At 46.0% G+C, this 11,183-nt stretch overlaps 1 protein-coding gene across 2 annotated transcripts in view; it reads left to right on the forward strand.

Annotated features, from left to right (window-relative positions):
* The window catches only part of KAT2B (lysine acetyltransferase 2B), a 104,707-nt gene that overhangs the window by 30,690 nt on the left and 62,834 nt on the right, over window positions 1–11,183 (forward strand). For both annotated transcript variants that reach the window (XM_082839235.1, XM_082839236.1), the window contains exon 2: window positions 3,041–3,167. In XM_082839235.1, coding sequence (XP_082695361.1) covers window positions 3,041–3,167 — 127 coding nt within the window. The remainder of the gene's footprint in view (window positions 1–3,040; window positions 3,168–11,183) is intronic.

Genomic DNA, 11,183 nt, shown 5'->3' on the forward strand with positions numbered 1-11,183 from the left:
AGAAGGCATCATTGGTCCTGGACTGGAAGTTAACAGAAGAAGGAAATAGGATGATTTGCTCATGTAATTTAGGGACAGGAAAATGGATGGACTTTTTTTTTTTTTTTTTTTTTTTTTTTTTTGCCTTAGTGATTGCCATTAAAGAAAAAGTAAAAAGCAAGTGGGGATGGTTGACCCTAATGACTAAAGGAAAAAGTGAAAGAGAAAGAAATGAGTTTGGAGACACCCTGCCTCATGTCTTTGCACTCCATTCCTGTCCCTGCTTCAAGCCTGGAGGATCCTGTTTGAGAGGAAGGGAAGAGATCAAGTAACCAGGCTAAAGTCTTTATCATCGCCCGGGAGGCCTTGTAGGATTCCCCGCCACGTCCGCCTTACCTCGCTGTCTGCGGCTCTTTCCTTTGCTTGCTGTGCTCTAGCTGTGCTGGCCTTTGTGTTGAGCAGACCAGGCATGCTCGCCTTTTCGAGCCTGGGATGCTCTTCCGCCAGGTCCCTAATGGTCAAGCCTTTGGTTGAATGCCACATTCTCTAAAAGGCCTGGTTGAACTTGCACATTCGATCTCACTGTTCCCCAAACCCCCCTGTATCCATCGCTCCATCTTTCTTTCCGAGCGCCGTCACTCTCTGACATACTGTATGATGTGCTTATTGGTGTTGCCCGTTTGCCCTCTCCTGCAGCACCCCAGTGTCAGCTCCTTGAGGACAGGCAGGATCTTTCTTCGTTCCCTTCCATACCCAGCAAAAGTACCCGGCCCATGGTAGGCCCTCAGCACACCCTGTGGTAGTGAGTGACTCAGTATGCATAGTAGTCTTTGGCTTAGAATGTAGGTCTCCGAACTCAGGGTTTCTGGCTATCACTGTTTTCTCTTCTTAGGTTTGTCCTGCTCTCCTTCATTCACTTGTTTTGTCATCACTTTTCTTTTTCCAACCAAAGGTCATTTCGGAGAGGGCAGCGGGATCAGACCAAGCGCTCAGAGAAGCTGGGGGCTGTGGGAGTCCCTTCAGGTAGCTCTCCCACGATTAGAAGAGGAGAGGTCCACGGGGCGGGGGGTGGTCTCCCCCAGCCCTCCGGAGACTGTTGGGCTGCTTTGCGGGGAGCAGGTTCTTATGAGTGTCCCCCTCAAGAACATGGCCTCGGAGACCTTTCCAAGTCTCTAAGGAGGTGGATGGCTCACGGCAGAGAATTTCAGGGCCCGGCTCAGCTTAGTAGCAGAGCAATGAGGGTAACGGTAGGTCCTGCCTAGGTCCTGCCTGGTGCCTGGCCAAACAGAGGAGGGTGACAGGGGCTACTCGCGGGGAGCTGCTCTGTTGGGGTACCTGGTGTAAGGTCCTTCCTCGGGCCCATCCTTCCCCATCCGTGCTGTGATGAAATGTGAGGCGCCGTCGTGTTGGGCTTGCCAGGTTCACGGGGCCCCGGAGAGGACTTACCATCCAAAGCAGATTTTTCTTCTTCCACCTTGACCCTTCCTGCCTTACCAATTATTTATTCTTTCTTTCTTACTCTCCTGTACACGCCTATACTTCAGAAACTGTTCCTCTCTTGGAGAGTTTTCTGTGTGAGGTCAAGGCAGCAGCCATTCTGGAATTTTCTACAAATCAGACTCCTGTTAACTTCAGCCATCTGGTACACGAGGGGATGGAGGGTTGGGTGGGGGGCAGGATCCAAAGCAGGGAGGAGAGACGTCTGAGGGAACAAAAGATCTAACACGAAGCCCAAGCACAGAAATCTCCTGCGATTTGTTTCAAGGCCAGTGCTGTCAGTGGAAGTGTAATGTGAACCACATGTGTAATTTTAAATGTTCTGGTGGCCACATTAAGAAAAGTAAAAAACAGGTCAAATGAATTTTAATATCTCTTATTTAACTCCATGTATCTAAACTACTGACATTTCAACATGTAATGAATATGAAAATTACTGAGACTTTTTTCCCCTCGCGCCCGTCTTCTAACTCTGTGTATTTTAAACCTACGATGCATTTCAACGTGCACAAGCCATATTTCAAGTGCGCAATAGCCACACGTGGCTTGTGACTCCCGTATGGGACAGAGCACGTGGAAGGCCCAGAATGAATCTGCCTGTGTCTCATGTTGTTCTAACAATTAATTTTTTGGTTTCCCAGCCACAGCAGATTTGAAGCAGTAAATAAGAGAGGGATGGAGTGGTGAAGGATACACCAGAAGTGGGCAGAATTCTAAGCGGCTTGAGTCATTCAGTGCAAGCCTTCCACATTGCCTTCCACAACTTACGACCCCTGAATACCCAGCATGGTAGCTTGGTAGCATAATTGGGAATAATCGATGTCTTTCTATCCTTGTCCTCTGCTTCACAACCCAAGTCATCACTGAAATGCTCAATCATATTCGCTGTTCTCCAAGAAGGTGGGGAAGTGTGAAGTAAGTGGAAGAAGTTAAGGAAGACCTCTATCAAGCATTGCTAAAATAATAGTATTCTAGTACAGGAGGCCTGGGAAATACACAGAGGTAAAAATCCCAGACGACGTGGCGAGCCCTGTCCACTTCTACAGCTGGGACCCTCCCCCAAAGGACTTGGAGGACCCTGCACATGTGGCTTCAACTGCTGTGTCCCTCCTCATGTCCCCAAGATTGCTGACTTCTTCAGTTCTGCGGGGCAGAGTTGCAGCTGGAGCCCCAGCTGTGTTGCAGGGACCTCAGGAGTCTGGCTCATCCCTTTGGGAAGCTTCATGGATGGACTCTCTTGGAATTGACCCCCCCATGGAGGCTCGCTTGGGGCGGTGTTACCGAAGTGAAGTGTATGGGACGGTCCTTTTTCTGAGGCAGTACTTGGATTCCAGCCAGCAGAAAAGAAACCCAAACCAAAAACACAATAAAAAACCCAAAGGCCCAAGTCACACACCTTCTTTGCTTTCTTTCTGTATTCATTTCTTGTGAATATAGAGAATATTATTAAGTCTGGAGCGGGGAGGGTAGCTGTCACGTGACTAGAGTGTATTATTCGCGTGTAATACATTCAGTCCATGGCTGCCTGTTACATAACGTTGTTTCTCTATTCATTTTTTTTTAGGCTGAGGAATCTTGTAAATGTAATGGCTGGAAAAACCCCAACCCTTCTCCCACTCCCCCCAGAGCCGACCTGCAGCAAATAATTGTCAGTCTGACGGAATCCTGCCGGAGTTGTAGCCATGCCCTCGGTGAGTTCCTAAATCTTCAAGGAGACCAACGATGTCATTGTTGCCTGCAAGTTCTAACTTACTGAATTCGTGGGTTAACCAGACTTGCACACCTCACCTCCTTATGAGGCAACAAAAGAGACTCTTTAGCTTCATGAATCTGCTGGGGAGGCTTCACGTGGGACACAAATCCTGCACTGTTTGCATGGATTCCTCATCTGTCTCTTCCCGGGTTTTCCCTAAGAGCTGGTTGACTGGGACGGAGTTGGCGGGGGAGTGAGGGAGACGGGGATTGCCAAATAAGATGAAACGTGGCAGCCAAGCTACTTAGATGAACACGTAATATGTCCTGATTCTGATTCTCATTTTTCTTATTATTTTCTGATTCCCTGAACTTTCTGGGAATGTTTATCTTCATATTCTTTAGTTTCCTGTGTCTGCTAGCTCTTTTCTTCCTTGGGGTTGTGCTTGGTAAATATTTACTTGTGTTTTCCCTTTCAACTTTCTTATCTGTCCCTGCAAGATAATCATTGTCAGCCTGGCCATATAGACTCTGCCAGAAGTAGTCAACAGGCCTGTGCTAATATGTTCTGTGTCCTGATCCTACTTTTAGGATACAGATTTTCTTTTTAAATTGTATTTTGTTTGAGTGGGTAAGGTTACTGAGAAATTCGTTTTCCCGACATATTAAAATTCCAGTTCCCAGGGGATCTGGGACTCCTGTACTTATTTTATTTACTTTTCTGCCTTCAGCTATCTGGTCTTCCAAAGAACGTCTCTGTGTCCAGTTTACTGTCCAGTGTTGCAAGGATGCAGCGCCAAACATTCTCACTAACGTACTTTGGCCTTTTCCATTCTGACCCTTTATAAGGGGGTGGCTCCATTTGTTTACTTATTTTTTTAATTTAAACTTTATTTATTTATTTTTGGCTGTGTCGGGTCTTAGTTGCGGCATGCAGGATCTTTCATTGTGGCACGAGGGCTTCTCTAGGTGTGGCACATGGGCTCCGGAGTGCCTGGGCTCTGTAGTTGCAGTTCTCTGTCTTAGTTGCCCTGTGGTGTGTGGGATCTTAGTTCCCCGACCAGCAATTGAACCTGCGTCCCCTGCATTAGAAGGTGGATTCTCAACTGCTGGACCACCAGGGAAGTCTCTATTTATTTAGACTTTTTATTTTATATTGGAGTATAGTTGATTAACAATGTCATATTAGTTTCAGGTGTACAGCAAAGTGATTCAGTTATACATATACATGTATCTATTCTTTTTCAAATTCTTTTCCCATTTAGGTTGCTACATAATATTGAGCAGAGTTCCCTGTGCTCTACAGTAGATCCTTGTTGGTTATCCATTTTAAATATAACGTGGGTACATGTCAATCCCAAACTCCCTAACTATCCCTTTCCCACACCCTTCCCCCCTGGTAACCATAAGTTCATTCTCTATGTCTGTGAGTCTGTTTTGGTTTTGTAAATAAGTTCATTTGTATCATTTTTTTAAGATTCTGCCTGTAAGCAATATCATATGATATTTGTCTTTGTCTGATTTACTTCACTCAGTACGACAATGTCTAGGTCCATCCATGTTGCTACAAATGGCATTATTTCATTCTTTTTTTATGGCTGAGTAATATTCCATTGTATACATGTGCCACATCTTCTTTATCTATTCATCTGTGAATGGGCATTCAGGTTGTTTTCATGTCTTGGCTATTGTGAATAGTGCTGCTGTGAACACTGGGGTGCGTGCATCCTTTTGGATCATGTTTTTCTCCAGATATATGCCCAGGAGTGGGATTGCAGAGTCATATGGTATGGGTGGCTCCTTTTAGCCATCATCTTTCTCTAAAGCTTCCTGCTGATATCAGATGGTGGAGCATCAGCCTTCGTTAGCCTGGAGTTAGGTCTAGTCTGTGGGATCTTCCCGGACAGGGGCACGAACCCGTGTCCCCTGCATCGGCAGGCGGACTCTCAACCACTGCGCCACCAGGGAAGCCCAGAGGAATATCTTTGCTTTTAACTCACCTTTTCCACTATCGATCCCTGAGTGATGCCCTTTAGAATTGCCTCAGGAAATATGATGCAGTAGAGAACTCCCTAAACACTGGACTTGAACTGTATTTGGTATTGATTGGGAAATCCTATTATCCTACACCAATTAACATTTCAAAACAGAGTCCTTTTTCTTTGTTAGCTGCACAGATTGTCTCCTTTCTGAGCAGGTCAACACACAGGAATGCCCAAAGGCAGAAACAGCCTTTCTCAAAGAAAAGCCAACTTTGTTCCCTTTTATATTTCTTCACAAGCTTTGAAAACAAGTCCTCTTATTTGACAGTACATGATCGAGAATGGAAAAAAAGGGTACATATCCTTTGACCTGACAAATCCATGCCAGAAAGTTAACCTAAATATAAATTAAGTTGTGCCTTCAGATTAAAAGGACAGCTATTATAGCCATATTCCTGCTATTAAAAAAACTAGAAACAATCTAAATATTCCAATGGAGGAGATCCTTGGTTGAATTATGAAAATATATATTATGAAATTCAATATGGCTCTTAACAAAAGATGTGTTTTCCAGCATGGAAAGATATTCTTAATGTATTATTAATGAAAAAAGCAGGTCAGAAAGCAGCTTAATTGGAGGACTAAATGACAAGATCCACCAGCGCAAGTTCAAATCCTTGCTCAACAGCCAGTAGCTGTGAGTTGCGGCATATTATGTAATCAGCCTGGCCCTCCAGTTTTTCAGTTCTGAAATGGAGTTAATAATAGTATTTACCTCATGGGAGCGTCGTGAGGATTAAGTGAATGAATGCCTATCAGAATTTTAGCACAATACCTGGAAGATTAATGTGTTCTTATTACTCTTATTAGGGTTCTTTACTTCAAACAACACATGGGAACTCTGTCCAGTTTGAATGAGAAAACCGTATTCATAAGAAGAGTACTGGTCGCTTCCACAAGCCGGAAACAGAGGGAAACCTGGTATCAGTCAGGTCCTGGGATCCCAGCTGCAGGAATTCATGGGCCTTCTGTCCAGGACCCTGTATGATTCAGGTCCATTAACCTCTGTCCCTGGGAGTATTGGTTGAAGATTTAAATCCTCAGAGGAGGAGCTGATCAGTGTGGTATCTGTCACTCACCCAGCCCTGAGTTTCACCCTGTGAGAACTACCCAGAAGGTGGTCAGTCCCAAATGCAGGGCTGCTGACTTGAGAACAGCACCATGAGGATAATCTCATTTCTTTAGGTTAGATAATATTTTAATACATACGAACAGGAGATGATCTGGAAGGACATGTGTTGCACTGCTGACAGTGATTTTCTCAGGGTATTGGGGTTGTAGGCGTTTTAAAAATATTTTCCTCCTGTCGGTTCCTTTCTCTTCTCTATTCAGTTTGCTTTCTTAGAATTGGGATGTCTGCATATTTTCAAGTGCTCTTGGAATTATTGCCCTAATGCCATAGATTATTTACTGGTCTTAGTGCCGGGGCTCGAGAAAAATTTTTCCTCTTCTAGAGGGAGGATTATGCCTCCTCCCCAACCCCTTTTCTTAAAGACCCTTTTTTTTTTTTTTTTTTTTGGCCGGGCCGCAAGTCTTGCGGGATCTTAGTTCCCTGACCAGAGATTCAACCCGGGCCCCCAGCAGTGGGAGCCTGGAGTCCTAACCACTGGACTGCCAGGGAATTCCCTTTAAAAACTTTTTATTGTGGAAACTTCCACCTATGCATCAAGGTAGGAAGAATCATTTAATAAACAGCCTTGTATCCATCAGCCAGCTTTAACAATGATTAACATTTGACAATTTCCCTCCCCACTTTTTTTTTTTTTTTTTTTTGCCAGACATCTTTTCTTATTCCTGCACATGACTTCTTAAATACTACCAACAAAGTAGAGGTCGGGGTCTAGGGAATTCTGTCCAGTGTCATGCAAGCTTGAATTCTCAAAAACATTTCGATTTCTGTGCACTGTGCTATTTTCACAGTTACTATTCTGAGTATGATGAGTTTAGATCCTACAATATATGTAGTGTTCTTGGACTTGTCAAAACAAAACACTCAGGCGTATCGATTGAGATGGTGTCTGTTCTGTTGATTTGCTGTTGGGTGTCCTTTGGCTCAGCCATACACGGTCTTTTGACAGTGAGCTCTGGTTTCACACGGTCTCCTGACAGCGACTTGCATCCCAGGCGTCCTTGGCCTGCCTTAATTTGATACTCTTCTGTGTCTCCTGGGTGTCAAACGCAGGGCTACTGCAGGGCTGATGCGCTGATTAAATAGAAAGAACATTCGGGCAGGAGTTAGAAACTAACAATTCTGCGCCTGGCTTGGCAGTTTACCAGTCCCCTAACCGCCTTGCTGTTCAGTATCTTCATCCACAGAATGCAATTGTTAGTCTAGACCTACGCTGTCTAATACTATAGCCACTTGCTACATTTGGCTAATGAGCCCTTGAATTGTAGCTGCTCTAGATTGAGATGAGCTGTGGGTGTGAAACACAGGCCAGATTTTGAAAGCTTAGTATGAAAAAGAAGTGAGATATCTCATTAATTTTGATTACATGTTGAAATGATAATATTTTGGGTTAATAAAATGTATTATTCAAATTAATTTTACCTGTTTCTTTTTTCAGTGTTGCTACTGGAAAACTTAAAATCACATGTGCGGCTTGCATTATATATCTATTGGATAGTGCTGGCCTAGAACATTCTACTCCATTCTCTGAAATTATTTGATATTTGGGATTGGTACAAGTACATTCAGCTTATAAAAACTTGGCGAAGGATACTAACAAAGTACCTCAGTTGGCCCAAATACGTCTCCTTACTTTAGTATTAATCAAAATTTCTTATTTTGGGACTGCTTGTTTAAATGGCAACCTCCTTTTATGACCAGGACAGTAGGAAACACCATTGTGATCAAAACACAATTGGAATTTTTGTTGTCATTTTGGAGTCCATTGTTCTGAACTGTGCCTGAACATACTGATTATTAAATTTGACTATTGATCATTTTTTGCAGTTTTAGGAAGGTTTCTGATTTTTTTCCCCTTTTTTTTAATTTAATTTTTTAAATATTTTTGGCTGCATTGGGTCTTCGTTGCTGTGCGCGGGCTTTCTCTAGTTGCGGCGAGCAGTGGCTACTCTTCGTTGTGGTACGCAGGCTTCGCTTTGCAGTGGCTTCTCTTGTTGCAGAGCACGGGCTCTAGGTGCACGGGTTTCCGTAGTTGCAGCACGTGGGCTCAGTAGTTGTGGCTCGCGGGCTCTAGAGCCCAGGCTCAGTAGTTGTGGCGCATGGGCTTAGCTGCTCCGCGGCATGTGGGATCTTCCCGGACCAGAGATCAAACCGGTGTCCCTTGCATTGGCAGGCAGATTCTTAACCACTGTGCCACCAGGGAAGTCCCGGTTTCTGACTGTTTTTTAATGTCATCAGTTTTTTTCTGATACACACACATATATTTAAACATCACAGAAGTGGAAATTGGTATATATTCCTATGGTTACCTCAGCGTACCTGCTTATTTACGGTAGAAACTTTCCAAGGAAAGTAAAGACCAGCATTAACAGTTACACCAGAGCTTATTTCTTGAACAGTATGAAGTGTCTTACCAGTATTTTTCTCATGGACTATTGATCCAACATCTCTTCTCTGGCTTTGCCGCATTTGCAAACCCCGTCACCACTTAGTTGTCCCCATTTACACATGTCCCGGGCAGATGCCAAGTGACAGAAGTGTGGGGCCCGGCCAGCACGTGGACACAGCCGCCTGGGTCAGGTCTGCATATTCCTCTTGGCTGGGGGTCCTCTGTTCTTCTACACGGGCTTCAGAGTTGTCAGGACCTGTGAGTCTGGTACATCCGCAATTAGGGGATAAACCTGGTAGCATTTTTCGTGCTCACCTGACGTAGGTTATTACTTTTCCCTGTGCTCCTCCGGCCACGAAGTCCTGTGGATGTTGTCTGAGTGCACCTCCCGCCAGCTCTGCCTGGATTCAGGCTGCTTCTCTGCCTTCTGTGGTCGCATCTGCAGCAGCACCTGGAGGCCCCATCTCCACCTGGCTTCCCAAGAAAGCACTAGCGACCTAATGTGGTCACATTCTCCTGCTTCAGCCCACTGGGCGGCCTCATTCTCAGGATGAAGGCCCACTTCAGCTGAGCGTGCGAGGTGGGTCAGGCCTTTCCTCCTCCTGGGTTGCATTTTGGTCCCTGGGCCGCTCCACCTTCTCTGAAGGGTCTGCACACTTTCTCCCACCTCTGCCTTGGCTGTGGAGGTGCACAGCACCTGCCATGCCGCTCCTTCTTTCTCTGCTGGGGGAACCCTACTCACCTCCAAGGCCTGACTCCCCCAGCCCTTGGTACAGACAATAAAGGACTTCCTGGAGCTGCACTGCAGTGTTCCTGCTTGTATAACTATAGTTCTCTCTACCCTTATTGGTTTTCTGTACTGGACTGAGATGAAGGACTGACTTTTTCTCTAGTTCCTAATACATTTAGTTCCTTGGGTGTAATTGGATTGTTTCATTAGTAGATATCCATTACATTTAGTAATACTGGGCTTCCCTGGTGGCGCGGTGGTTGCGAGTCCACCTGCCGATGCAGAGGACATGGGTTCGTGCCGCGGTCTGGGAAGATCCCACATGCCGCAGAGCGGCTGGGCCCGTTGCGGAGCACAGGCTCCGTTGCGGAGCACAGGAGCACAGGCTCTGGACGCGCAGGCTCAGCGGCCATGGCTCATGGGCCCAGCCGCTCCGTGGCATGTGGGATCTTCCCGGACCGGGGCACGACCCTGCGTCCCCTGCATCGGCAGGCGGACTCTCAACCACTGCGCCACCAGGGAAGCCCTGAAACCACTTTTATTTTTTTTTAGTTTTTAATTTTTTTTTTTGTGGTACGTGGGCCTCTCACTGTTGTGGCCTCTCCCGTTGCAGAGCACAGGCTCCGGACGCGCAGGCTCAGCAGCCATGGCTCACGGACCCAGCCGCTCCGCGGCATGTGGGATCTTCCCAGACCGGGGCACGAACCCGTGTCCTCTGCATCGGCAGGCGGACTTTCAACCACTGCGCCACCAGGGAAGCCCCACTTTTATTTATTTAATTAAAAAAAAAATCCTTTTAAAAAATTTATTTTTTATTGAAGTATAGATGATTTACAATGTCGAGTTAGTTTCAGGTGTACAGCAAAGTGATTCAGTTTATCTATCTATTCTTTTTCAGATTCTTTTCCATTTTAGGAAACTACCGTTAAATTGTAAGCCTTTTGCACATAGTCAATTCAGAAGCTTTCATTGAAAGACTTCCTTTGACCTCTTCTAGCCTTGACCTCAAATTCCCATGAACAAAAACTATGTTTGAACAGCTCACAGATCCTACAGATGCTGTGCCCTTTGCTTTCTTTCTGGTCCAGAGGAGCGGAGCTGTGGTAGCAGCAGCCTGCCCAGCAGCCGCCTGTTCCCGCCGCAGGGTGTGTGAGGACTGGCAGGCTGTCCGCAGGAGAAGTGCGGGACAGGTCTACGGGGCCAGAGCTGAGTGAGTGAAGGTCACAGCCTGCGGTGACAGTGCGTTTCCTGTTCCCAGCGAGGCCACAGCTGCACTGTGGCTCCTGGCAGCAGGTTTTGGCAGGTTGCTCTGGCACCCTGGGTGTTTGCAAGTCTGACTCAGCCCTGCGGGGTGGTAGGGTCCACCCTGCTGGGAGATGCAAGGTGGTGGCCGCCCAGTCCTTGATGCACCGCGTCCCCCGCGTCCCCCTGCGCCCCCATGCCCTGGACACTGTGGGCAACAGCGCTCAGCAGAAGGGAGCTTTTCCCACAGGTCAGGGGTTGGCCATTCTTGGGTAATTATGTGGATGCTTTGTACCAGGCTCTTGGAAGACAATTTGAAATGAAAGTAGGGTCCTTTTACATCTGATTATCAAATTCTAGATGGAAGAATGATATTTTTAAAAAACTATTTATTTGAAAATAATTTCAAACGTACAGAAAAGTCATGATGAGAATAGTAACAAGGAGCATCCCATGTATCTTTTGCCCAGATTGACCTATTGG

This window comes from Leucopleurus acutus (genome assembly GCF_964270905.1).
Source record: "Leucopleurus acutus genome assembly, chromosome: 5".
NCBI lineage: Eukaryota > Metazoa > Chordata > Mammalia > Artiodactyla > Delphinidae > Leucopleurus > Leucopleurus acutus.